This window comes from Suncus etruscus, chromosome 1 (assembly GCF_024139225.1).
Source record: "Suncus etruscus isolate mSunEtr1 chromosome 1, mSunEtr1.pri.cur, whole genome shotgun sequence".
In the NCBI taxonomy this organism is placed as follows: domain Eukaryota; kingdom Metazoa; phylum Chordata; class Mammalia; order Eulipotyphla; family Soricidae; genus Suncus; species Suncus etruscus.
The window spans coordinates 96,370,393-96,395,715 of record NC_064848.1 but is presented as its reverse complement, the minus strand read 5'-3'; the positions used below and the strand labels follow the sequence as shown (position 1 = coordinate 96,395,715).

At 40.1% G+C, this 25,323-nt stretch overlaps 1 protein-coding gene across 1 annotated transcript in view; it reads right to left on the bottom strand.

The window, feature by feature from the left end:
* Positions 1-25,323, bottom strand: part of AVL9 (AVL9 cell migration associated) — a 77,733-nt gene that overhangs the window by 24,958 nt on the left and 27,452 nt on the right. Inside the window, exons 7-10 of the mRNA XM_049768956.1 lie at positions 22,296-22,336; positions 21,531-21,569; positions 19,422-19,491; positions 17,576-18,117 (exon numbers count right to left, since the gene is read on the bottom strand). Of these exons, the coding sequence (XP_049624913.1) occupies positions 17,576-18,117; positions 19,422-19,491; positions 21,531-21,569; positions 22,296-22,336 (692 nt within the window). The remainder of the gene's footprint in view (positions 1-17,575; positions 18,118-19,421; positions 19,492-21,530; positions 21,570-22,295; positions 22,337-25,323) is intronic.

The window sequence follows — 25,323 nt, the reverse complement described above, 5'->3', positions numbered from 1 at the left end:
CAACCCATGGGCCGTAGTTTGAGGACCACTGGAAGGCTCAGAGTTCATGCTTTGGTCAAGGTTCATGAGCTCATGCTCATCATGCTCATGTACTTAGAATTACTAGACTCCATCTAACCAACTACTTGTTTCTAAACACAAATATTACAGTATGTATTGTAAAATAATAGTATATTATTACAAATTAGTTATATTAAAAATCATATAGTTATAAATATTAGTTCTATTTCAGAATTGATTCTGCTAGGACAAAAGAAGTTCACTGTCAAGAGATTACAGGTTAAGTCTATCAGCATAAAAACTAAGAAATATGTTTTTAAAAATCAGTAGTTCAGAGCTCTTGGAAGGTCTGAAAAATACAATCCTGAAAAAGTTTTAATTGGGCCGGAGAGCTAGTACAGTGGATATGGTGCTTGCCTTGCATACAGTCAACCTGGGTCAATTCCCAGTCCCCCACTGTTCCCCTTAGCCCACCAGAATTAAACCAGAGATATGCCCTGAGCACCTCCAGGTATGGTCTAAAAACAACCACAAAAAGTTATCATTATATACATATAATTATATATACTAATTATATATACTAATATATTATATATAATTACATATACTATACTTCTTACAGTTTACCTACTAAAATGTCTGTTAATAATCTCTGGGGTTGGAAAGATAGCATGGAGGTAAAAGCGTTTACCTTGCATGCAGAAGGATGGTGGTTCAAATCCTGGCATCCCACATGATCCACTGAACCTGCCAGGGGTGATTTCTGAGCATAGAGCCAGGAGTAACCCCTGAGCGCTGCCAGGTGTGACCCAAAAACCAAAAACAAACAAACAAACAAAAAAAAAACCAAAAACAACAAAAAAACCCTTTAGCTCTATATATAACTTATTGGTGTGGTTTATTACAGCAAACTGGAATTCTAATTATTTATGGATGAAGAAATTATTAAGTGTTCATTTATATTTGAGTACCCTATAGTCATAGAATGACAATGCTCATCTTTTCCACAAACTGTTCTTTGGAGATGGGTACAGTCTGTTACCATCTGTGTGAAAAAGGAGGGTGTTATATGAAAAATGCCTCTAGGGGGCCGGAGAGATAGCATGGAGGTAAGACTTTGCCTTTCATGCAGGAGGTCATCAGTTCGAATCCCGGCATCCCATATGGTCCCCCGTGCCTGCCAGGAGCAATTTCTGAGCCTGGAGCCAGGAATAACCCCTGAGCACTGTCGAGTGTGACCCCCCCCCCCCAAAAAACCCCACAAAAAAAAAAAAAAAAAAAAAAAAAAAGAAAAGAAAAATGCCTCTAGGAGCTGGTGCAATAGTACAGCTGGTAAGACATTTGCTTTGCATGTAGCCAACCAGGGAATGATCTTGGTTCAATTCCCAGTATAGCCCATATAGTCCCCTCAGCCTGCCAGGAGCGATTTCTGAGTGTAAAACCCAAGCACTACCAAGTATTGCCCCCCCACCCCAATAATTAAATAAAATACAATCCTCTAAAAGGTACAGATTATGCTACTGGAAAGGTAACTAGGGATCTGGGGATGGAATGATGGGGAGATTCAGTATTAAACCATGTGAGAGCATTAGCTTCATAAAATTATGTGAAAAAGCCTTACATTTTGGGGCTGGAACAGTGGTGCAAGCGGTTAAGACGTCTGCCTTGCCCACACTAGTCTAGGATGGACTGTGGTTCAATCCCCGGTCATCTTCTATGGTCTTCCAAGCCAGGAGCGATTTCTGAGTGCATAGCCAGGAGTAACCCCTGAGCATCACTGGGTATGGCAAAAAAAAAAAAAAAAAAATCCGGGCTGGAGATAGCATGGTGGTGGGGAGTTTGCCTTCCATGCAAAAGGATGGTGGTTCGAATCCCGGCATCCCATAAGGTCTCCCAAGCCTGCCGGGGGCAATTTCTGAGCGCAGAGCCAAATTGCCCCTGAACATTGCCTGGTGTGACTCAAAAAACAAAAACAAAAACAAAATCCTTAAATTTTGTCATCATTACCTTATTAGTTTCTCTGCTATACCTGGTAGTTCTCAGGGAATGGTATTACCTTATCACTGGACAAACAAGATCATGTGGTACCAGATATCAAATCCAGGGTTCCCACAAGCAAAATGTGTGTTCCAACCCTTATAGTCAGTTCTTTGGCACACCAAACATTTTCAGTAATGATCAAATAAATCTGTATCATTTATTTATTTATTGTTTTGGAGGGGCACACTTGGCTGCACTAAGGGGTTACTCCTGGCTTTGTGCTCAGAAATTGCTCCTGGCAGGCTCGGGGGAACCACATGGGATGCTGAATCAAACCCAGGTCTATCTTGTGTCAGATGCCTGCAAGGCAAACAACCTATCGCTGTGCCATCTCTCCAGCCTCCAATCTCTACCTTTTAAACTTATGGTCCTATCACATGATGTTGGAGTGCTTTAATTTTCATATTTGGAGCCACACAGCTGAATAAAAATTAAAGAGGTATTTGTACATGCATGTCTGTTCACAGAGCATTATAGCCAAAGATGGTCTCACCCACACCCGCTTCCGCTGGCCCAGCTGTGATGCCTTGCTGCTGAATCATCCTAGTTCACAGCTCCTAGAGCATGTGATAGCACGAGATCTCCAAATTTCACAGTACTAACAGCCCAGTATGAGCTACTAACAGCCCAGTATGAGCACAGAGAATTAGATGGGAAAGTTGCATAGAAGCTACTAAGCTTAATGAGCTTTTTAAAGCAATAGCACTTACCTAGCACCTAGCACCTAACAGTGCAGTAAGTTCTTGGAGAATAATTTTAGTACCACCATTATGAGATATATATGTATATATATAGTTATAAACAATATAAAGTAAATTGTTTAGTGTTGGTAAGGGAGCAGGTTGGGGGTTGCTGGGAACTGGGGACACTGGTGGAGGGAAGGTCACACTGGTGGTAGGATTAGTGTTGGAACACTGAATACCTGAAATGGCTGTATTGTGAACAACACTCATGGTCGTTTAAATTAAGTTTCAAACCTTTTTTTAAAAAAGAAGAACTTCGGGATAAAAGACTGCTGCTTTGCTCGCAGTCTGCTTTTCTGCACAAGACAGCCAATAAGATGCCATTGAACACAATCTCCAGGGTCCAAACCCAGTAAGGGCCCCACCTAATAAGGTGGGTGCTGATCCCTGCCGTGTGTTTGGGAACAAGTGAGCCATTATAAAAGTCTACTGTCTTGCTCCCTGTCTGCTTTTCTGCACAGGACAGCCAAGAAGATGCCATCAAACACAATCTCCAGGGCCCAATCCTGGTAAGGGCCCCACCCAATAAGGTGGAGTCAGAGGAGCGCAGCCACTCTGCTTTGCTCCGTGGCCAGGCATCTTCTAACCAAGAACTCCAGTACAGCACATAGTAAAAACCACTGCACAAGTGTTGCAATGGGAAAACTATACAGGATAACACCATGCAAAGAGAATGAAGATGACCTAAAAAGCCTCTCAGATAAGGAGTTTAGAGTATTATTATGGAGGATGCTCAAAGAACTCAAAGCAAGCATAGATAGAGCTGAACAGACCACAATGATAGAACTCAGAAAACTCCAAACTGAAAGAACAGGTCTGAAAAACTCAGTAGATGAAATGAAAACCTCATTGGAAAGCCTTTCCAAGAAAGTAACAGCAGCTGAAGATGGGGGTCAGTGAGCCAGAGAATGAGATGCAGAACAGCTCCACACAGCAGAAGAGACTAAGAACCTTAAAGCAAATGATCAGACAATGAATAAACTACTCAAAAAAATGTGAACAGATGAAAACAGAAATCCTTGATAAACTTAACAGCAACAGCATAGGAATCATTGGAGTCCCAGAGACTCAGGAGGAGAATATTAAGAAGAGTTGGAGGAAGTGTGAGAAGAGGAAGAGGAGGAAGAAGAAGAGGAAGAAGGAGAAAAAAGAAAAAGAAAAAAGGAAGAGGAAGAAAAAAGAGGAGGAAGTAGAAGAGGAAGAAAAGGAGGAAGAAAAAGAGGATGAAGAGAAAGAGGAAGGAAAAGAAGAGAAGAAAAGAGGAAGAAGACAAAGGGGAGGAAAATGAAGAGAAAGAAAGAGGAAGAAGTAGAAGAGGAGAAAAAAGAAGAAGTAGAAGAGGAAGAAGAGGAGAAAGAAGAGAAATAAGAGAATGAGAAGAAAAAGAAAAGAAAAAAGGAATATGGACTGAAGATTTATTTTTAATTTCTTTTCTTATAATAATGTCTTTAAGCACCATGATTATAAACATGTGTGTAGTTGGGTTTCAGTTAAAAAAGAAAAAAAAAAGGATGATGCTTAGAATGATATAAAGTGGAAAAAATGTCTCCACCTTTGGGACTACAGTGTAGATCAGAAGGCTGAATTCTATGCCTAGAAGGCTACAGGCCTTGAGTTTAATTCTGTTGCCACTTGACCTCCTGAATACTACTGGATTTAGATCTAGTGATCCCTGAACACCACCAGAGAAATTCTGATGGCTGATCCCAAGCAGCACTGCTTCTTCACTGGACCATAAAGCCTTCATAGCCAGATTTGAGTATCACCAGAAAGTTGAAAGAAAAGAAAGAAAAGAAAAAGGAAGGAAGGAAGGAAGGAAGGAAGGAAGGAAGGAAGGAAGGAAGGAAGGAAGGAAGGAAGGAAGGAAGGAAGGAAGGAAGAAAGGAAGGAAGGAAGGAAGGAAGGTCACGTCCACAAAATGAATGAACCTTCACATCAAGGCATATAAGTCAGTTATAAAAGACAAATACTGGGGCTGGAGCTATAGCACAGCAAATAGGGCGTTTGCCTTGCACGCGGCTGACCCAAGATGGACCTCAGTTCGATCTCCAGTGTCCCATATGGTCCCCCAAGCCAGGAGAGATTTCTGAAGGCATAGCCAGGAGTAATCCCTGAGCATCACCGGGTGTGGCCCCAAAACAAAACAAAACAAAAAAGACAAATACTTAAGCCAGAGAGAAAGGTCATTGGTAGGGCATTTGACCAGTACACAGCAGACACACAGGTGTGGTTCTTGAGTATGGCTGGGCGTAGCCTCAAAACAAAAAGAGATAAATACTGCTGTATCTCCTTACATAATAGATTTGAATTAGATAAAATTTCAAAAGCGGCCCGGAGAGATAGCACAGCGGCGTTTGCCTTGCAAACAACCGATCCAAGACCAAAGGTGGTTGGTTCGAATCCCGGTGTCCCATATGGTCCCCCGTGCCTGCCAGGAGCTATTTCTGGGCAGACAGCCAGGAGTAACCCCTGAGCACCGCCGAGTGTGGCCCAAAAAAAAAAAAAAAAAAAAAAAAAATTTCAAAAGCAAAGGGATAACAAAGAACGTTGAGAGATCTTGTGGGAGGTGAAAATGAAGAGTTAGGATTTAACGGATATAGAATTCAAATTTTCAGGATGAAGAAGTTCTATAGTAATATTAATATATAACACCACTGAATTTTGTGTCTTGGGAACACCCAAAAGTGTTTGGGGAACTATGTAGGGAATTAAACCCATGATTTCCACATATAAAAAGTCATCTCCCTGGATCCTGTGTTTTGGAACCATAATAAAAAAATAAATCAATAACAACAAAAGCTTCAGTTTAGTAAAGTTGGCCTAACTACTAAGGGTTAGCATTCAGCACAGGTATACCTTTCCTATTGCAACTTGGAAAAGGCTGCATGTGAAGATGAAAAGCATTTTCTCATTGCGCACTGGATACTGAATAGGTAGGACTGGATAAGAAGCAGGTTCCCTCCATGCTGACGGGGTGTCAGTGGTATGGTCAACAAGGCACAGCATTGGACAGGCCGTTCATTTCCTAATTGTCCACATCCTCTCCTTATCAGCACAAGTATCTGCTTTCACTTTCAATAATTCTCTCGAAGCAGCACCTTCCATTTCCCCTACACTTTCTAAATTAGTTAACAGTATGGAAACAAGAATGGTATTTCGGCTGGAAAGGCAATACAGTGATGGGGTGCTTGCCTTGTATGAGGTGAACCCAGACTTTGTCCCTGGCAATGCATATAGTTCTCTGCTTACTTACAGGAGTGATCCAAAAAAAACAAAACCTAGAGTAATCCCAGAATCTGGTATGCTCCCTACCACCAACAAATGTGATATTTAAAGGTAAGCCTTTTCTCAGGAGATTCCCAGTACTCAAAATTAGAAACTAGATTCCTCTGTCCTCAGAGGAATCTTCCAGACAAACTATTTTATGTAGAGATTTATTTCCATTTCCATTTATTCATATGCTGAGACAGGGAATAAATTGGCTTATTCTTTTCTTTCCTTTTTTTTTGCTCTTCGGGCCACACCTGGTGAAGCTCAGGAGTAACTCCTGGCTATGCACTCAGAAATTGTTCCTGGCTTGGGAGACCATATTGAACTGTGGTCTGTCCTAGGTTAGCACATGGAAGGCAAATGCCTTACCACTTGCACCATCACTCCGGCCCCTTCTTTTCTTTTCTTTCTTCTTTTTTTTTTTTTTTTTAGTTTTTAGGTCACACCCGGCAGTGCTCAGGGGTTACTCCTGGCTGTCTGCTCAGAAATAGCTCCTGGCAGGCACGGGGGACCATATGGGACACCGGGATTCGAACCAACCACCTTTGGTCCTGGATCGGCTGCTTGCAAGGCAAACGCCGCTGTGCTATCTCTCCGGGCCCTTCTTTTCTTTTTTTAAAAAAAAATTTATTGATTGGTTGGTTGGTTTCTGGGCCATACCTAGTGGTGCTCAAGGGTTACTCCTGGCTCTGCACTCAGAAATCACACCTGGCAGGCTGGGGACCATACGGGATGACGGGAATCAAACCGGGTCCCTCCTGTTGAGTCAGCTGCATGCAAGGCAAATGCCCTACAGCTGTGCTATCTCTCTGGCCCTTGACTTATTCTTTTCAAAATTCAATGCCCATATTAGTAATAATCTTCAAGTACCAAAGTTCTGGAGTTCAGTTAATTTTTGAAATTACTTTTCAAAATGTTTTGCTAACTTAATTTCTTCTTAATATCTTAAAACACATTTAAGATATTAAAAAGAGGGGCTGGAGAGATAGCATGGAGGTAAGGCATTTACCTTTCATGCAGAAGGTCATCGGTTCGAATCCCGGCGTCCCATATGGTCCCCCGTGCATGCCAGGAGCAATTTCTGAGCGCGGAGCCAGGAAAAACCCCTGAGCACTGCCGGGTGTGACCCAAAAACCACAAAAAAAAAAAAAAAAAGATATTAAAAAGAAAATGAAAATGTCTCAAGACAGTGACTTGACAGCGTATTTTATTGTGGATACTGGTAGATGCTACCTGGACAGCTGGCATTGCAGAGTCTCCTAGGCACAGAGCCGAGAAACAGGTTCAGAGCACTGCTAGACCCCAACTCACATACAAATTAAAATTTATTAAAATTAGATTATTTGGATCATACTGAAGGTACTCAGGCTTACTTCTAATTATGTGCTCAATGATCACTACTACATTGGATGCAACCTGGATCAGCTGTGTATAACACAATAAAGATAATAATCTTCCCCTCTGTACTACTGTTCTGGCCCCAATAAAGTTTTCATTGGTATAAAAATATAGGGGCTGGAGAGATAGCCTGGAGGTAAGGCGTTTGCCTTTCATGCAGAAGGTCATTGGTTCAAAGCCCAGCATTCCATATGGTCCCCCGTGCCTGCTAGGAGGGATTTCTGAGTGTGGAGCCAGAAGTAACCCCTGAGCACTGCTGGGTGTGACCCAAAAACAAAACAACAACAACAACAACAAAAAGTAAAAAATAAATAAAATATAAGATTAAAATGTTTTATTTAGCACAAATATTCAGTACATATACATGAATATAATAGTCTGCCAAACATGGTTTATTGACAGCACACAAAATACATCTTTACATTGCTCTTTTAAATTCAGCCACCTCACAAAATAAAATTCCTCCTTCAAAATTGAGATAAACTTATACACTACATATCTCATAAAGGACAAATATACAAGATACGTAGAAAACTCAGCAACTAAAAAACTCACAAAGCTCAGCAACTAAAAAACTCCATACAAATGGAGAGAAGAAATGAACAGACATTTCCTCAAAGAAAACATACAGATGGTCAAAAGGCATATAAAAAAGTGTCATCAGGGGCCGGGCGGTGGCGCTAAAGGTAAGGTGCCTGACTTGCCTGCGCTAGCCTTGGACGGACCGCGGTTCGATCCCCCGGTGTCCCATATGGTCCCCCAAGCCAGGAGCAACTTCTGAGCACATAGCCAGGAGTAACCCCTGAGCGTTACCGGGTGTGGCCCAAAAACCAAAAAAAAAAAAAAAAAAAAGTGTCATCAGCACTAATTATCAGACATTCGAGTCAAATGAATTAATTACCTCATATCAATGGGACCCAAGAGCCTAGAAGCAACCAATATTGGAAGGTAAAAAAGAGAAGATTTCTTCAGTGTTGGCATAGAAAGGGAAAATAGTATGAAGATGTCTCAAAAATTAAATATTAGAGACATACTGATAGCACAAGTATTAAGATGCTTGTCAAATTCAAAAGCTGGTACCAGAGTCCCCAAGCATTACTACAAATGACCCCAGGATACAGAATCAAGAGTAGACCCTGACCACTGTTGGGTATGGTCCTCCCACTGCAAGTTAAAACAGAACTATCATCTGACCCATTAATTCCACTCCTTGGCAGAGGCCAATGACACAAATATTAATTCCAAGAATACAATAATCTTAACTTGAAAAATATACATACGTATCTGTGCTCACTGCAGAGCCATTTATAATAGTCAATATCTGAAATCCAAATGTTCAATGACAGATGAGTAGATAAAGAAATTGTAATTATACACACACAATGGAATACTACTCGGCAATAAGAGAAATCTTGCTTTTTTGTTAACTTTGTTGGAACTAGAAGGTATCATGTTAAGCAAAATATGTCTATGGGGCAAGGACAAATGCTGGATGATCTCACTTATTATGGTATATGAATCGGCAGTAATCCAGTATCCATTGAAAACAAACCCGTGGCCTTTGATTATAGGATTGTGGTTACCAAGAGGGGAGTAGGATGAAGAAGGAAGAAACTAGAAGTAAAATAACTGAAGGTGAAACAGTCATTTGTAACTCCACCCTGGATTTAGGTGTATCTACCTGAGACCCGCCCATTTCTGGGAGGGGTCTTGGGAAGCGGATATTACATGTTATCTTTACCTACAAGACCCCGCCCATTCCTGGGAATGGTCTTGGGAAGGTGAGATAAGGCCTTTGGGCCAAGGGATTAGGGGCTTTTGGCCTTGTCCAGCATGGAGGTCAGAGAGAAGATGGCTGAAAGGAGTTAAGACGCAGGGCAAGCTAACAATGGCATGCGTAAATGATTAGCAGCCACATTTATTAGCCAGGGCAATAAAGATGTTATCTCTCATGAAGCCTGCCTGTGAGTGAGTTCAATACCTCCGAGACCACCTGAAGATGATGACCTGATGGTTAATGGAGGATGAAGCCATGTGGTCCTGAGCCTAAGGACAAAAGCCTCCATCCACCATCCAAGTCCATCCCAAGGGCTAATGCAACAGTCATTGTTGCCATTGTTTCTTTGGCATTTAGTGACAGTAAAAATATCTTTATATACAAAATTATTAACGAAAATATTACATTGCTGTATTCACATATCAATAACAATTGCACTGTTGTTAGCATGTCATATTAAAATACAAAATTAAAGAAATTCTCCCTAGGGGGCCGGGCGGTGGCGCTAAAGGTAAGGTGCCTTGCCTGCGCTAGCCTTGGACGGACCGCGGTTCGATCCCCCGGTGCCCCATATGGTCCCCCAAGCCAGGAGCAACTTCTGAGCACATAGCCAGGAGTAACCCCTGAGCGTTACTGGGTGTGGCCCAAAAACTAAAAAAAAAAAAAAAAAAAAAAAAAAGAAATTCTCCCTAATTGATCTTAATAATCTCTTAATGTACCCAATAGTGGTAAACATTAAAAAATGAATAGATGAGGGGCCAGAGAGACAGCATGGAGGTAAAGCGTTTGCCTTGCATGCAGAAGGTTGGTGGTTCAAATCCTGGCATCCCATATGGTCCCCCCAGCATGCCAGGAGCGATTTCTGAGCATAGAGCCAGGAATAACCCCTGAGCACTGCTGGGTATGACCCCCCCCCCCAAAAAAAAATGAATAGATGGATGTGTGAAACAGTCACATAAAGGCTCAAGAAGGTCTTCATGTTACCCACATGCAGTTTGATATAATGAGTTTAGAGTTTTGGATTTTCTCCCCATATTTCTTTTTTTTTTTTCCTTCTAGTTTTTGGCCCGTGCCTGGTGGCACTTAGGGGTTACTCCTGGCAGACTTGGGGGCCATGGGACGCTGGAGTTCAAACCAGGGACAGCTGTGTGCAAGGCAAATGCCATATTCACTGTACTATTGCTCCACCCCCATCTTGGTTTTTCTTTGGTGGGTAAGGGAGAGTGCCACACCCACCAGCTCAAGAGTAGTAAAGTCCACATCTGAAGCAGGGAGATGTGGGTGACAGGTTCATGTGGGGACCATGTTCATGAGCCCAGGAAACATGTTTGCCTGTTTGTATGAAATACAGTCTTGAAAGCCCTTTACTATAATAGGCAATGAAAAAGAAATCAAAGGGATCAAAATAGAGTAAGTCAAACTATCAATATTTATAGATGACAAATCATATACAAAGGTTATTCTAAAAACCAATAAAAAAACTCTTAGAGGGGTCTGAGAGATAGTGCAGTAGTAGGCATTTGCCTTATATACGGCTGACCCAGAACGGACCCGGTTTAATTCCTGGCATCCCATATTGTCCCCTGAGCCTGCCAGGAGTGATTTCTGAGCGTAGAGTCAGGAGTAACCCGAGCACTGCTGGGTGTGGCCCAAAAAGCAATCAATCAATCAATCAATCAATCAAGTTAAAAAAAACCCTCTTAGGGCCCGGAGAGATAGCACAGCGGCGTTTGCCTTGCAAGCAGCCGATCCAGGACCAAAGGTGGTTGGTTCGAATCCCGGTGTCCCATATGGTCCCCCGTGCCTGCCAGGAGCTATTTCTGAGCAGACAGCCAGGAGTAACCCTTGAGCAACGCCGGGTGTGGTTCAAAAACAAAAAACAAAAAACAAACAAACAAAAAAAAACCCTCTTAGAAATAATAAAACAGTAAAGTAGCAAGCTACAAAATCTACACATAAAAACAGGACACATTTCTATAAGCAAATAATGAACTAGAAAAGAAATGTTAAAAAAACTATTTAAAAGTGTTCAAATTCATAGAATACCTAGTAGTCAACCTTTTAAAATGATGTGAAAGACTTATACTCTGAAAACCAAATAATCATTTAAATAAATAATAGAGGTCACCAAGAAAATATTTCACGTTCACAGACTGGAAGAATTAACTTCGTCAAAATGACTATGTTATTAAAAGCTTTATAGGTTCAATGCAATTCCCATCAAAATTACAATGATATCTTTTAAGAACTTAGAAAAAACATTACTAAAATTTGTATAGGATCATAAAATTCCACAATTAGCTAAAATATTCTAAGAAAAAAAATATATGGAAGATCCCACATATCCTGACTTAAAAAAATTATTTTGGGGAGGCCACACCTGATAATGCTCAGAGGTTACTGTTAATTCTGCATTCAGAAATCACTCCTGGTAGTGCTCAGGAGACCACATTATGTGCAGGGATTGAACCAAGGTTGTCTGCACTGTACCCACTGTACTATCTTTCCCTGCCCCAGACTTTAAATTTTATTATGAAGTTAAAATAATCAAAGAGGTATGGTATTGGAATAAAGACAGACTTTCAGAATAACTAAGACAAATTAAAAGTCTAGAGATTTATGGATATCTCCATGACAAAGGAGATGAGTACATTAAGTGTAGCAAGGAGTGTTATGGTCAACAAATAATGCTGGATATTTCTCCGAGGAAGATGTCCTAGGGACCCAAAAGCAAAATGCAGAAAACTCCTCTGCACTTCTATGTAACACTATCACAATAGCCAGAATCTGAAAATAACCCAAATGACCAAGAACAAATGAATGTATAAAGAAACTGTGGTACATACAATGGAATATATGTAGCTGTTATGAAAAATGAAGTCATGATATTTGTTTATACATGGGTGTTTATGGAGATATAATACTATGGTGGGCGAAATTGACAGAGGGAAAGGGATAGAAGAGTGATCTCACTAAATTGTGGTATATTTAAAAAAAAATGACAGTATGGTAATAATATCCAAAGACAACAGAGATGAGGGCCAGGAGGACTGGTTCATTGTTGGAAACTTGTCATAAATAGTAGGGGATTGAGTTAGGGCAGAGAAGAGGCTGATATGAAAATGATAGTTAGAAATGATCTCTCTGGACAAGAACTAAGTGCTGAAAGGAGATAAAATGATATGCATGATATCCCTGCAGTAACAATATTGCAAAAGGAATTGTCTGAAAGGATGAAAAGGAATGGGGCAGTTTAGAGAGGCAGGTGGGGGAAGGTCAGGAAGAAAACTGGGGACATTGTGGGAAATGTACACTAGTAAAAGTTGTTGGATACTGCCTGAAACCCAATCATGAACAACTTTGTAACTGTATATCCCATGGTAATTCAATTAAGTAATTAAAAAAAAAGAGGGGCTGGAGCAATAGCATAGCAGGTAGGGTGTTTGCCTTGCATGTAGCTGACCTGTGTTTGATCCTCAGCATCCTATATGGGCCCCTGAGCCTGCCAGAAATAATGCCTGAGTGCTGCAGGATGTGGTCCAAAAATAAAAAGTAAAATAAAAAATACAAGTAACCAGAAAAAAAAAGTGCTAGAAAACATACAACCATGTAAAAAAAAAGTTGCACCAGTATCTCACACCAAATACAAAAGTTAATTCAAAATATATAAAAGCCTTGATATAAGACTGAGGAAAACAGAACTTTCCAGGATATGAACTTGAGAAGAGCTTTCAATGATTTAGGTATAACAGTATAGATAACAAAACCAAAATGAACAAAGAGGACTATATCTAATTACAATGTTTTTACATGGCAAAAGAAATCGAGGCTAAAATTAAAAAAAAAAAATGGGGCTAGTACGTAAGGGCACAACCTAGGTTCAATCCCCAACACCACAGGCCTGAACCCTCCAGATACCTGAGTGATACCTGAGCACAGAGCTAAGAGTAAGCCCTGAGCACAGCCAGGTGTGGAACCAAAATAAATAAAATTAAGCACTTTACTGAATGAAAGAAAATAGTTGTAAATTCTACATAAGTGTTTATACTGATTAAATACTTTATAGCTATAATCAAAATAAAGCATTTAGAAAGTTCAATGACATCTAAAGAATTCCATTGACAAATGGGGAGAGAACACTTTTTTGAGAGGATGGCCAATTGACTCATCATCAAAGGAAAATGCAAATTAAATCACCAATGAGATAGCATATTCACCAGCATGAAGGGCATATTATCAGAAAGACAAGAAACAACCAGTGTTGGCAGTAATGTGGTGAAAAAGGAACCTTTACTGTTGGTGGTGGGAATGTGGTTTGTTAGGGTCCCTATGAAAAACATATGAGAAATATCTTAAAGAATAGTGTGCAGGAGTAGATATGGTGGGAAGGGCACATGCCTTACACAAGTAACACGTGTTCAATAGTACTCTTCATTCTTTACAAAAATTATGTTTTACTTTATGTGTTAAGGGTAGTATTTAGACCACATCTCCATAAATGCAATCTCCATGTCTACACCCAGCTAGCTCCATAAACGTACTGTTCTTGAAAGAGATAAACCAAGCTATGAAAAATTATACTGGCCATGCTGCTAAAACATGGCAATCTTTGGAGAAGTGGTAGGCCAAGCCCCATCCTGCTGAAGCTACACCTGCTACACCACCACCAACTGGAACTTTACCAATAGCTCCAATAGCTCTGGTTCACCCTTCCTTTAGGGCTTTCTGTAGAGATACTAATCTGACCAAAACTTCAGGTAAACTGGTATCTGAGCTGATACCACCCAGACATTTTTTGGAGTAAGGGCACCCACTTTGTCCCCATCCCCACGCCTGCCTTCTCATACTTCTGAAGCCCTGGCAGCTGAAAACATGCCCCACAAAAGCTGCTTGTCAGCAAGAGCTTGGAATTCCTGAACCATGTGGCCATGAACTCCATTTTTGTTTAATACTGCCATCCCTGTCAAAATATACCAATTTAGACTTCAATGTGTATACAAAACCAATTAATGTTCAGAAGCAAATGAAGCAACAAAAGCTTACTAAATCTTCTGAAAATTTCTTAATGATTCTGAAGATACAATTTGCTTGTACTTTTTTCTCTTTATTTTTTATTTTTTAATAATTTCACTCCTGCTTACCTTGAAACAAATGTATTATCAACTATGTGATACATCTCTTTAAAAAAAGTAAAAAAAAAAAAAAAAAAAAAAAAAGTGGAAGGACACTCTCCATGCATTTGGCTGATTCAGGCTTTCTCTACAGCATCCCATATGGTCCCTCATGTCCCGCCAGTCTTTGACTGCAGAGACAGGAATAAGCCTTGAGCACAGCTGGGTATGGCCCAACAAAACAAAGCAAAACAAAATAACAGTATTTAGAGAGAATCAAGATTTTTGCTTTAATTTTTGGAAAGATGTTCTCATTTTTCATGGAAGATCCTCATCAGGGATGTCAAGAATATAGTAATTTGTACAATGTCTGGTACACAGAAAAGCAACAAATATTTGATGAATAAGGAATATAATAAAAGATTTTTCCATTTCCATGTTGAAAACTAATTCACAAATAATAAAAGTAGTTATTTTGAAGCAGAACAATAATAGTACAGCAGATTTGCCTTGCATGAAGCTAACCAGGGTTCAATCTCTAGGATTCCACATGATTTCCAGGAGCCCATCATGTGTAATTTCTGAGCTGGGTGTGGCCCCCAAAACCAAAAAAGTAATTTTTCATATCCACACCCTCTGTACACCACATACTCCAAATCATAAAGCTTCTAGAATCTTAATGTACTGCTGACATTAAAAAAAATGATACCCTGGGGCCTTGGGTTTAAAGTAAAAAAAAAAAAAACAGAACATAAAAACCAACATATTATAGTACATAAAATCCTGAATAAAAGATCCAACTAGTGAAGAAAGGGCATTTTCCATTCACCCCTGAACCAGGGAAGCCATCCACGAAACATCCAGGCTGGTCTGTAACATCACCTGGAAGCAATCCTCTACCACGGAAGACCCTACACTGCTCAGACATCGACCTGCTCAAAAGAGACTTCCCTTAACACTGAGAAGACTTAACAACCACAACGACCTGCTTACAGGACAGGGCTCCCTGCATTGCCCTTTGATTGTGAGGTGAAACGAGAGGACGTTCCACATCCTGACCTCAATGTAGGATATGAAGATTCCAGGATCTTTAATACAGAAACATGATACCAACAACAGAGACTGTGTGAAAAATAAAAGTGTGTTGGCACTACAGACAGTGTCTTGGATTGGACGATCTAGCTTGCCTGGAGCCTAGAGTTGGTCTTGTGCCAGGAAACTTCAGGGGTCGGGTCTCTTTGTATTTAGACCAAGATTATTTCTTTCCATGTCCCTCATATTTTGGTGGGCCTATGCAAACAACAATAGCCACTCCAACACCATTTTTACTGTGCTCCTTTGACTCTAATCCTTAAAAAGAACCCACTTAAAATTTGAGGTTAACTTAAGCTAATATGCATGTATTTGGAAATGTAAAAAAATACTATGCCTGTAATGTTTAAGGAGTTACGTATGTTTTATGGCTTTAGATTGCCTTGTGTGCTGTTAAGAAATATTATAATGTGTTACAATCTGGGGACTTGAGGGACAAAGTAATTGTACATGGATTCTGTCTTATTTATCTTAATGTTCTTTGGCTGAAATTTCAAAGTTAAGATATCAGCAAGGGGACTTCTGAGAATTATGTTATGGGTGATTGTCCTTCCACTGTAACTTTACCTTGTCCTCTTTCTTTGCATCCTTGTTCTCATAATTAAAAATAAAAAAATTAATAAAAAAAAGATCCAACTAGATTATGTTGTGTTAAGGTTATTTTCAAAATTTTAAATAGACTTCAATGGTTTTTCATAAAAATGTTGGGCCGGAGAGGTGGCACTAGAGGTAAGGCATCTGCCTTGCAAGTGCTAGCCTAGGACGGACCACAGAGAAGTCCCACATGGTTCCCACAAACCCAGGGCAATTTCTGAGTGCATAGCCAGAAGTAACCCCTGAGTGTCAAACGGGTGTCACCAAAAAATGTTAAAAATGTTAGCTTATAGGGCCTGGAGAGATAGCACAGCGGCGTTTGCCTTGCAAGCAGGCGACCCAGGACCAAAGGTGGTTGGTTCGAATCCCGGTGTCCCATATGGTCCCCCGTGCCTGCCAGGAGCTATTTCTGAGCAGACAGCCAGGAGTAACCCCTGAGCACTGCTGGGTGTGGCCCAAAAACCAAAAAAAAAAAAAAAAAAAAAAAATGTTAGCTTATAGGACAAGCAAGTCAAAACTCTTTGAGACATACAAATACATTTTAGACAAACACACTTTGAGTAATTGTTCCTTATAAAACTGTATGCTAGAGGGCTTTTTATTTTTTTGGTGGGTTTTGGGTCACAACTGGTGGTGTTCCTATAGTGCTAAGAGGACAAGACCAAATACTGCTGGTATCAAATTGGGGTCTAGATAAGCATCTTAACTGCCTTATATCTTTAAATGCCAGAAATTAAGTTTTCGGGGTTTTTTGGGAGGGAACACCCTTGGTAATAATGCTCAGGGCCGACCCCTGGTCATGCTAAGCCCGGGCAGGGGTCTCAAACTCAATTTACCTGGGGGCTGCAGGAGGCAAAGTCGGGGTGATCTTTGAGTGCAAAGTCAGTAGTAAGCCTTGAACATAGGGGGGTGTGACCCAAACAACTAAAACAAAACAAAAGAAAAAAAAGATTCCTCTAGGGCAGGGCCACAAAATGTTGTACAGAGGGCTGTTTGTGGCCCGCAGGCCGTGAGTTTGAGACCCCTGTCAGCTAAGGGAATCATATTGGATGCCAAGGATAGAATCAGGGTCCCCTGCAGGCAGAGCCTTACATGCTGTACTATTTCTCTGGCCTCAAGAAATTGTAGTATCTTAATATTCTCTTCCAATCAGAAGAGAATAAATAAATGAATTGTTTATAGCCTTATATTACAGAAACAGATGCCTTAGGACTACACATCTGGTCTGTATTTAATTTGCAAGGAAGATGTTACAACATGAAAATGCATTCAACAAAAGTTAAGTTCTAGGGCCGGAGAGATAGCATGGAGGTAAAGCGTTTGCCTTTCATGCAGGAGGTCATCAGTTCGAATCCCGGCGTCCCATGTGGTCCCCCATGCCTGCCAGGAGCAATTTCTGAGCCTGGAGCCAGGAATAACCCCTGAGCACTGCCGGGTGTGACCCAAAAACCACACACACACACACACACACAAAAAAAGTTAAGTTCTAAAACTTTTGTCATCTTCCAAGTCCTCAATTCTAAAGGATTCTAAATGACATTTAACTTTACCTTTGTGAAGATAGCCAGAGGCATGCCATACTGGTCCTCTTCCAAGCCAGAAATTAGCCCTGGTATGAGGACCACTTGGCCTGTATTAGCTTGAGGTTGTACAGTAATTGGAGGACTGTCTGAGGGCACTGAGTCCTTTGGAAATGAGTTTGTCTGTTCTGACTCCACCTGTTTTCTTTCTTTCAAGGTGTGATCCTCTAAGACACTAGGATCCAATGTCTCCCAGTCACTTTCTGAAGACTCTGGGGATGGGCGAGAAGGAAGTTTCAAGTATTGATTGGTATCATTATCACTGGGTTCTTGTTCTTTGTTGTTGTTGTTTTCCATGTGGCATAAAGATTCTTCGGTTATAACAGTATTATCTTCTCCATGGTATCCTATCGTGATTTTCTTAACTCCCAAGTTAGTAGTTGAAATGCCAGGAGCAGACACTGAAACAAAATCATCTGTAGGGGGATTACTTTGTTGAGGCCCAGAATCTTCAGACATACTCTTTCGAGGTCTGTACTGAGAACAGTCACTGAGACCATGCTCAATCATGCCTAGAACATAAAACAGCTTGATTTTATAATGAATTCTTCATTACAGAATATAAAAATATAAAACTGATTTAATAATAATAAAATAGTTTACTTTAGAATAAGATTGATAGGGCCGGGTAGGTGGCGCTGGAGGTAAGGTGTCTGCCTTGCAAGCGCTAGCCAAGGAAGGACCGCGGTTCGATCCCCCGGCGTCCCATATGGTCCCCCCAAGCCAGGGGCGACTTCTGAGCACATAGCCAGGAGTAACCCCTGAGCGTCAAACGGGTGTGGCCCAAAAACCAAAAAAAAAAAAAAAAAAAAAAGAAAATAAGATTGATAAAATAAAACTGTTTATACTGTCATATAAAGCAAAATTCTCATACAAAAATTTGTCTTGTTTTGGAGTCACACTCAGTAATGCTCAGGGATTACTCCTGGTTCTGTGTTCAGGAATCATTCTTTTTTTGGGGGGGGGGCACACCCATTTGACGCTCAGGGCTATGCGCTCAGAAATCACTCCTGGCTTGGGGGGACCATATGGGATGCCAGGGGATCGAACCGAGGTCCGTCCTTGTCTAGGGCTTGCAAGGCAGACACCTTATCTCTAGCGCCACCTTCCCAGCCCCAGGAATCATTCTTGATGGGCTTGAGGGACCATTTGGAGTCCCAAGAATGGGACCTACATAGGCTGCGTGTAAGGCAAGAACCTACCTTTCATACTAACACTCCAGCCCCTCTCTGATAAAAATTTTAACAAGCTGGGCTGGAGAAATAGCACAGTGGGTAGGTTATTTGCTTTGCACGTGGCCAACCTGAGACCAACCCAGGTTCAATTCCCAGGATTCCACATGGTCCTCTGAGCCTGCCAGGAGCAATTTCTGAGCTCAGAGCCAGGAGTAACACCTGAGCGTCGCTGGGTGTGGCCCAGACCATACATACATACATAACAAGCCATGCTTTCATGTTTTAATTAAAATAAACAAAATCCCATACAAAAGAAAAAACTAAAGCCAAAAAGAAAATGCCACATCAAAATAGAAATACTAACCCTGGGGCCAGAGAGATAGCATGGAAGTAAGGCATTTGCCTTGCATGCAGAAGGTCAGTAGTTCAAATCCCGGCATTCCATACAGTCCATACGGTCCCCCAAGTCTGCCAGGAGCAATTTCTGAGCATAGAGCCAGGAGTAACCCCTGAGCACTGCCAGGTGTGACCCAAAAAACAACAACAAAAATACAAAAAACAAAAAAAGAAATACTAACTCCAATTAGTTTATCCTTAAAAAAAAATCATTATTAAAAAAAATCCTTAAAATAATTTCTCACCTGGAAAAAGGGATAACACAGTCATCAGGGCACCCACCAATTTATTCACCGGAGAAATATAAAAGAGAACCTAAAATAGATTAAAATTTACTTAAATTAGAAATTCATGAGCTTACAACATGTTTTTTAAAAAGGAGGTCTGGTGGGGAGGAAAATTCTTTCTTTACACAAGATTAACAGCTAAGAAAAATAAAATCAAGATAAAAAAGAGAAAAATTCCTAAGCATCCACTATGACTGAAGTGAAAATTACCAATGGAAGCTAAAATAATTGTGAAAGATTGTTCAGCAACAGGATATTCAGGTAGCTTTTAATTTAACACCCCATCATTAACACCTATTAACTGCAAAGGGGGGAAGATACCTTAAAATGAAATCTGGCAATCATCACCTTAACCAAATGACCAAGCTTCACATCACCAAAAATGGCACATACATATGGGCTTCCTGATGAGATGGCTGAGAGAGATACAAGACCATCTTGGCAGTATACTAACCAAGAAAGTGTGTTCAGGAACTAGCCACAAAAACAAACAAACAAACAAAAATAACACCAAAAAACAGACAAATCTAATAGTCTAACACACTTGTCTGAATTCTCTTCTTTTGGTTGCTGGGGTTGCACCCAGTACAGTTTGGGATCACTGGGTCCATACGCAGAGGAATATGGAGTCATATAAGAGGGACCAGAATGATAGCACAGTGGGTAAGGCATCTGCCTTGCATGCTGCACAGAGGAATATGGAGTCATATGAGAGGAGGGACCAGAGCGATAGCACAGTGGGTGGGGTGTTTGCTTTGCCAGTCCCAGTCCTTAGTACTAGAGCAGTCTGAAACCCAAGTTTAAATCAATCAGTAAAAGAATTTTTTTAAAACAATTATTAACTGAGGGTAGGCATATACTCCAAACAAATTAAAGGAAAAAATTATTTTAAACCAATTTTTATTTGAACACTGTGTTTACAAGAGTGTTCATAATATAGTTTTTTCCAGATAAAGCTGTTCTTGATTGAATCACAGTCATAGAATGTAATATCCCCAGTTTCTCTTTCACCCTCCCTGATACCCTCATCTCTCTCTTTCTCTCTCTCTCCTCTCCCCTCTCTACTTCTCCCCTCTCTACTTCTCCCCTCTCTCTTCTTTCTCTCCCTCTTCCTCTCCCCCCTCTCCTCTTCTCTTCTCTTGTCTTCTCTCCTCTCCTCTCCTCTCCTTCTCTCTCCTCTTTCTCTCCCTCTCCCCCTCTCTCTTGGGTTACTCTGGCTCTGTGCTCAGAAGTTGCTCCTGGCTTGGGGGACCATATGGATGCCATGTCCATCCTGGGTCATCCGCATTGAAGGCAAATGATCTACCACTGTGCTGTCACTCTAGCCCCCTTCTCTCTCCTTTTTAGACACTGTGTTTTGCACTACTGTTAATGAAGGGTGACCGTGTATGTTACTTTATCCCCTTTTAGCACCCAGTTCTTGTCCAGAGTGATCAGTTTCAACTACCACTTTCATAGAAGACCCTTCTCTACTCTAACTGCACTCTCTGGGTTTGATCCCTAAATTCTCTATGGTCCCCTGTGCTTGTCAGGAGAAATTTCTGACACAGAGCCAGGAGTAACCCAAGAACTGCCAGGTATGTCAACATAACATAACATAACATAACATAACATAACATAACATAACATAACATAACATAACATAACATAACATAACATAACATGGTAACAAAACAAACAAAAACTCAAAAAGTGGCACTTTGGTCATATTATATATGCACACATATACACACACACATATATACACACACATATACATAAAAGCAAAAGACATAAGAACAAATGATCTAGGTACTAAATTATACAGCTGAGCCACTCAGTCAACCAAGCAAAAGTCTACAATGAGTCAGTGTTAAGCCAGTTTAATTATTTTTCTGCTACCTATAGCAAAATCATTTCAATAATTAAAGTATCAAAGTGCCTACAGAAAAACAGTGAATTTATGCTTCTAGAACAATGAACAGAATTTGATAAGCCCAAAAGTCTTCACTGTATCTTTAGTTTAAATTTTACAGGGTGTTTGAGAAATGTCAGTAAGTGTGAGATATTGTATATTTCAAATCTTACCTTTTTTTCCAGAAGAATTAATTTAAATAGAATTAAGACCTAAAGAAAGAAAAAATTATTATATTAAATGGGGCTGGAGAGATAGTACAGTGGGTAGGGTGTTTGCCTTGGACCCAGCAGACTGGGGTCCTGAGAACCACCAGGAGTAATTCCTGAGTGTAGAGCCAAGAGTAACCCCTGACCCCTGCTGGTGTGGCTCAAAAATAAAACAAACAAAATAATTGTATTAAAATAAAATCAAGCTTTTATACATGTGCCTTTGCCCTCCCCTCCAACATACCTATCAATAATACAAAATTATTACAGTGCTCTAAAAATATATTAAAAATGACAAACTTACATTAAGAAATTAGACGATTATCTGTATCCTCTAAAACATGTGAGAACCACTTAAATATTTGGGGTATGTGTGGGTGGGGGTTAGGTCACACGTAGTAGTGCTCTGGACTCACTCATAGCTGTGTGCAAGAGTGGCACCTTGCGGTGCTCAGTCAGTGGGATCATATAAGGTGCCAGGGTTTAAACTGGATCAGTTGTACAGCAAGGTAAGCACCTTAACTCTGTACTATCTCTCTGGTCCAATACTTGTATATATTTAAAGAAATTTTTATGATATGAACATGACCAACACTTTCAGCTTTGCTTTTTAGAGCTATCTTAGAACTAAAACATGGGTATTCACAATCTGAACTGAACCACATAGCACATAAAGTTTACCTTATCAAATGAACACAATTCAATATACCAGCAAATAAAATAACATACCTTGTGTCGAAAATGAAGCACAAGGTCTCGAGGAGAGAGACCTACAATATGAATAAGGAAGTTAATATATGGTTATACCTTTTATCAACAAAAGATAACCCCAAAAGATTGCTTAAAAGATTAACAATTTTCAAATATTAAAATATATAGGTAGTATATAATTAGGTACAGATACTCTAAATCTATCAGATGGCTGTTAACAAATTAACAGCACTATCCAATAAAACTTGTTTTTTTGGGGGGGGTTCCTTCCCAAGTGGTACTTAGGAGTCGAGGTGGTTCCTCCCAATTCTCAGTCAACCAGCCCAGTGGGTCAGTGGTAGGGCTGAAGGATGCTCAGGTCATTTAGTGGCAGGGACTGGCCAGGCCATTCAGTGGTGCTTCTAAGTCTCCAGGGGCACACCTGGCAGTTCTAATGTAATGCAGGGGACCATGTGATCTTACAAATCAAAGCAAAATGGGTGACATGAAAGGCATGTGCCTTAATCACTGTACTGTCTCTGGTCCTATCCGATATAATTTTTACAATACTGCAAGTGTTTTGAATTTGTGTTATCGAATATAATAGCCACTATCACCACTGAGGGCTGAGTGATATAGTACAGTTGTTAGGTATACCAAAGGACAGTCACTTAAAAACGGCTGTTTTAAGTCCTTATACAATGACCAGAGAACTGAGATTACCAAGTGGGGTGCAGGGAGTGGTTTGCATGGTGGAGAGGACGCAATGCACTCTAGTGGTTTTGGTAGTGGGTGTGGTGATAGTGTACCCTAAGATATAGAAACATTTACAGTTTTGTAAGCCAATGTCATTTCAATATACACACATACACCATAAAAATAAACAAGGATCTTGGTCACTAGAGACTGTATGCTATCTATTATTTCTAAATACTTATTTGACATCTGATATATGCTGTATGATAACAGAAGAAAAACTTAGGAGGAAAAGATTATCTAGGAACAGGAGATATATATCCAGCCTATACTCCACTCAGAGCTCTCTCCTCCCAGCTTGGGGTGATTATTTCTTTTCATTATGGCCCATTCCAACTTAGAATCATCACCTCCCTCTATGCTAGGTGTGCAACTTTCCACCCTTGCTTTATGGAGTACAGATTACTGGCACCCCAACTTGAGGTGGAAAATTTCTCTATAAGGTTCTTTTCTCTTCTCTTGGTAAATTCTTTTTGTTTTTTTAAACAAAATCCCAAATATCCCTCCTCCGTACCCTGCCCCCACCTGTACTCTAGACAGGCTTTCTAGGTAAATTCTCCTTAAAATGAGTAACTTCCTTCAAAACATTTTTCACTTCACTTAAAAAAAAAACAAGCTTGCAAAATTGAGAACAAATTTAGATATTTCATGTTAAGATGGGAGGACTGAGTGTCTAGGATGCTAGCCTTGCATACAGTTAGCCCAAGGTTGATCCCTGGCAATCTGACCCCTCAAGCTCCACCAGGAGTGATCCCTGAATGCAGAGCCAAAAATAAGTTGTGAATATAGCTGGATGTAGCACCCCCATTCCCAAAATAAAAATGGAGTATTAATCACAATATTCTAAAAATGTTAATCATAAAAAATAAATTAAATTAAAATGTTAATCATGAGAAGGATATTAATTACAGTATCTAATGAAAACCACTGGCAACAATAGATATTCTGGATTGTCAACACAGAATATTATGTAGGGGGGCCAGAGAGATGGCACAGAGGTAAGGCATTTGCCTTTCATGTAGAAGGTTGGTGGTTCAAATCCTGGCAACCCATATGGTCCCTTGTGCCTGGCAGGGGCCATTTCTGAGCATAGAGCCAGGAATAACCCCTGAGCGCTGCCAGGTGTGACCCAAAAACAAAATAAAAAGAAAGAAAGAATATTATGTAGGAATAAGCTTCCACTAATATTGTAAAAAGATTTCATGACACAGGCAGAACTCTCCATGATGTTGATGCTAAAGGCATCTTCAAGAATAAAGTGCCATTGTCCAAGCAAAAGCAAAGATAAACAAATAAAACTAAATTAAGTTAAGCTTCTGCATCTCAAAAATAATTAACCAGAATAAAAGATAGACCACAGACTGAGAGAAATTATATGCCCATCACTCATATGATAAGGGTGAATATTAAAGCTATATAAAGCACTGGTAGAACTTTACAAGAAAAAGCCACCTAACCCCATAAAAAAAATGGGAAGAAATGAATAGAAACTTCCTCAAAGAAAACATACAAATGACTAAAAGGTACATGAAAAATATTTTGCATCACTAAATCATCAAGGAGATGCAAATCAAAACAACAATGAATTATCTCATACCAGAGACTCGTAAACATCAAAAAGAACAAGAACGACTGCTGGCATGGATGCAGGGGAAAAAGGGGCTCTCATTCACTGATGACAGGTATGTCAACTGGTACAGTCTTTCTGAAAAATATAGACATTCCTAAAAATTCTAGGAGTTGAACTTCCATTTGACCCAGAAACTCCACTTCTTGAAATATGTCTCAATAGCCCATAAAGAAAAATGGAGAAAAGACATTTGTACCCCTACGTTCCTTGTAGCAATATCCACAACAGCCAAAATTCGAAAATAACCAAAACATCCAAGAGTAGATAACTTAACAAATTAGAAACTAAGGTATACATACACAATGAAATATTATTTAGCCAGAAAAGATAAAATCATGCAATTTGCTTCAATCAAAAATAATTTTGTGGGGCTGGAGAGACAGCATGGAGGTAAGGCATTTGCCTTTCATGAAGAAGGTAGGTGATTCAAATCCCAGAATCCCATATAGTCCCCCATGCCTGCCAGGGGCTATTTCTGAGTGCAGAGCCAGGAGTAACCCCTGAGCGCTGCCGGTGTGACCCATAAACCAAAAAAAAAAAAAAAAAATTGTAATTTTATGGTGATTAAATTTCAAAAAATTTAAGTAAAAAATTTTTAAGTAAATAGTGATATAAGTGATAAATAGTGATATAAGCATGCTATGAATAGCTTGCTGAATATAAATACTGGCTAAGGAAATA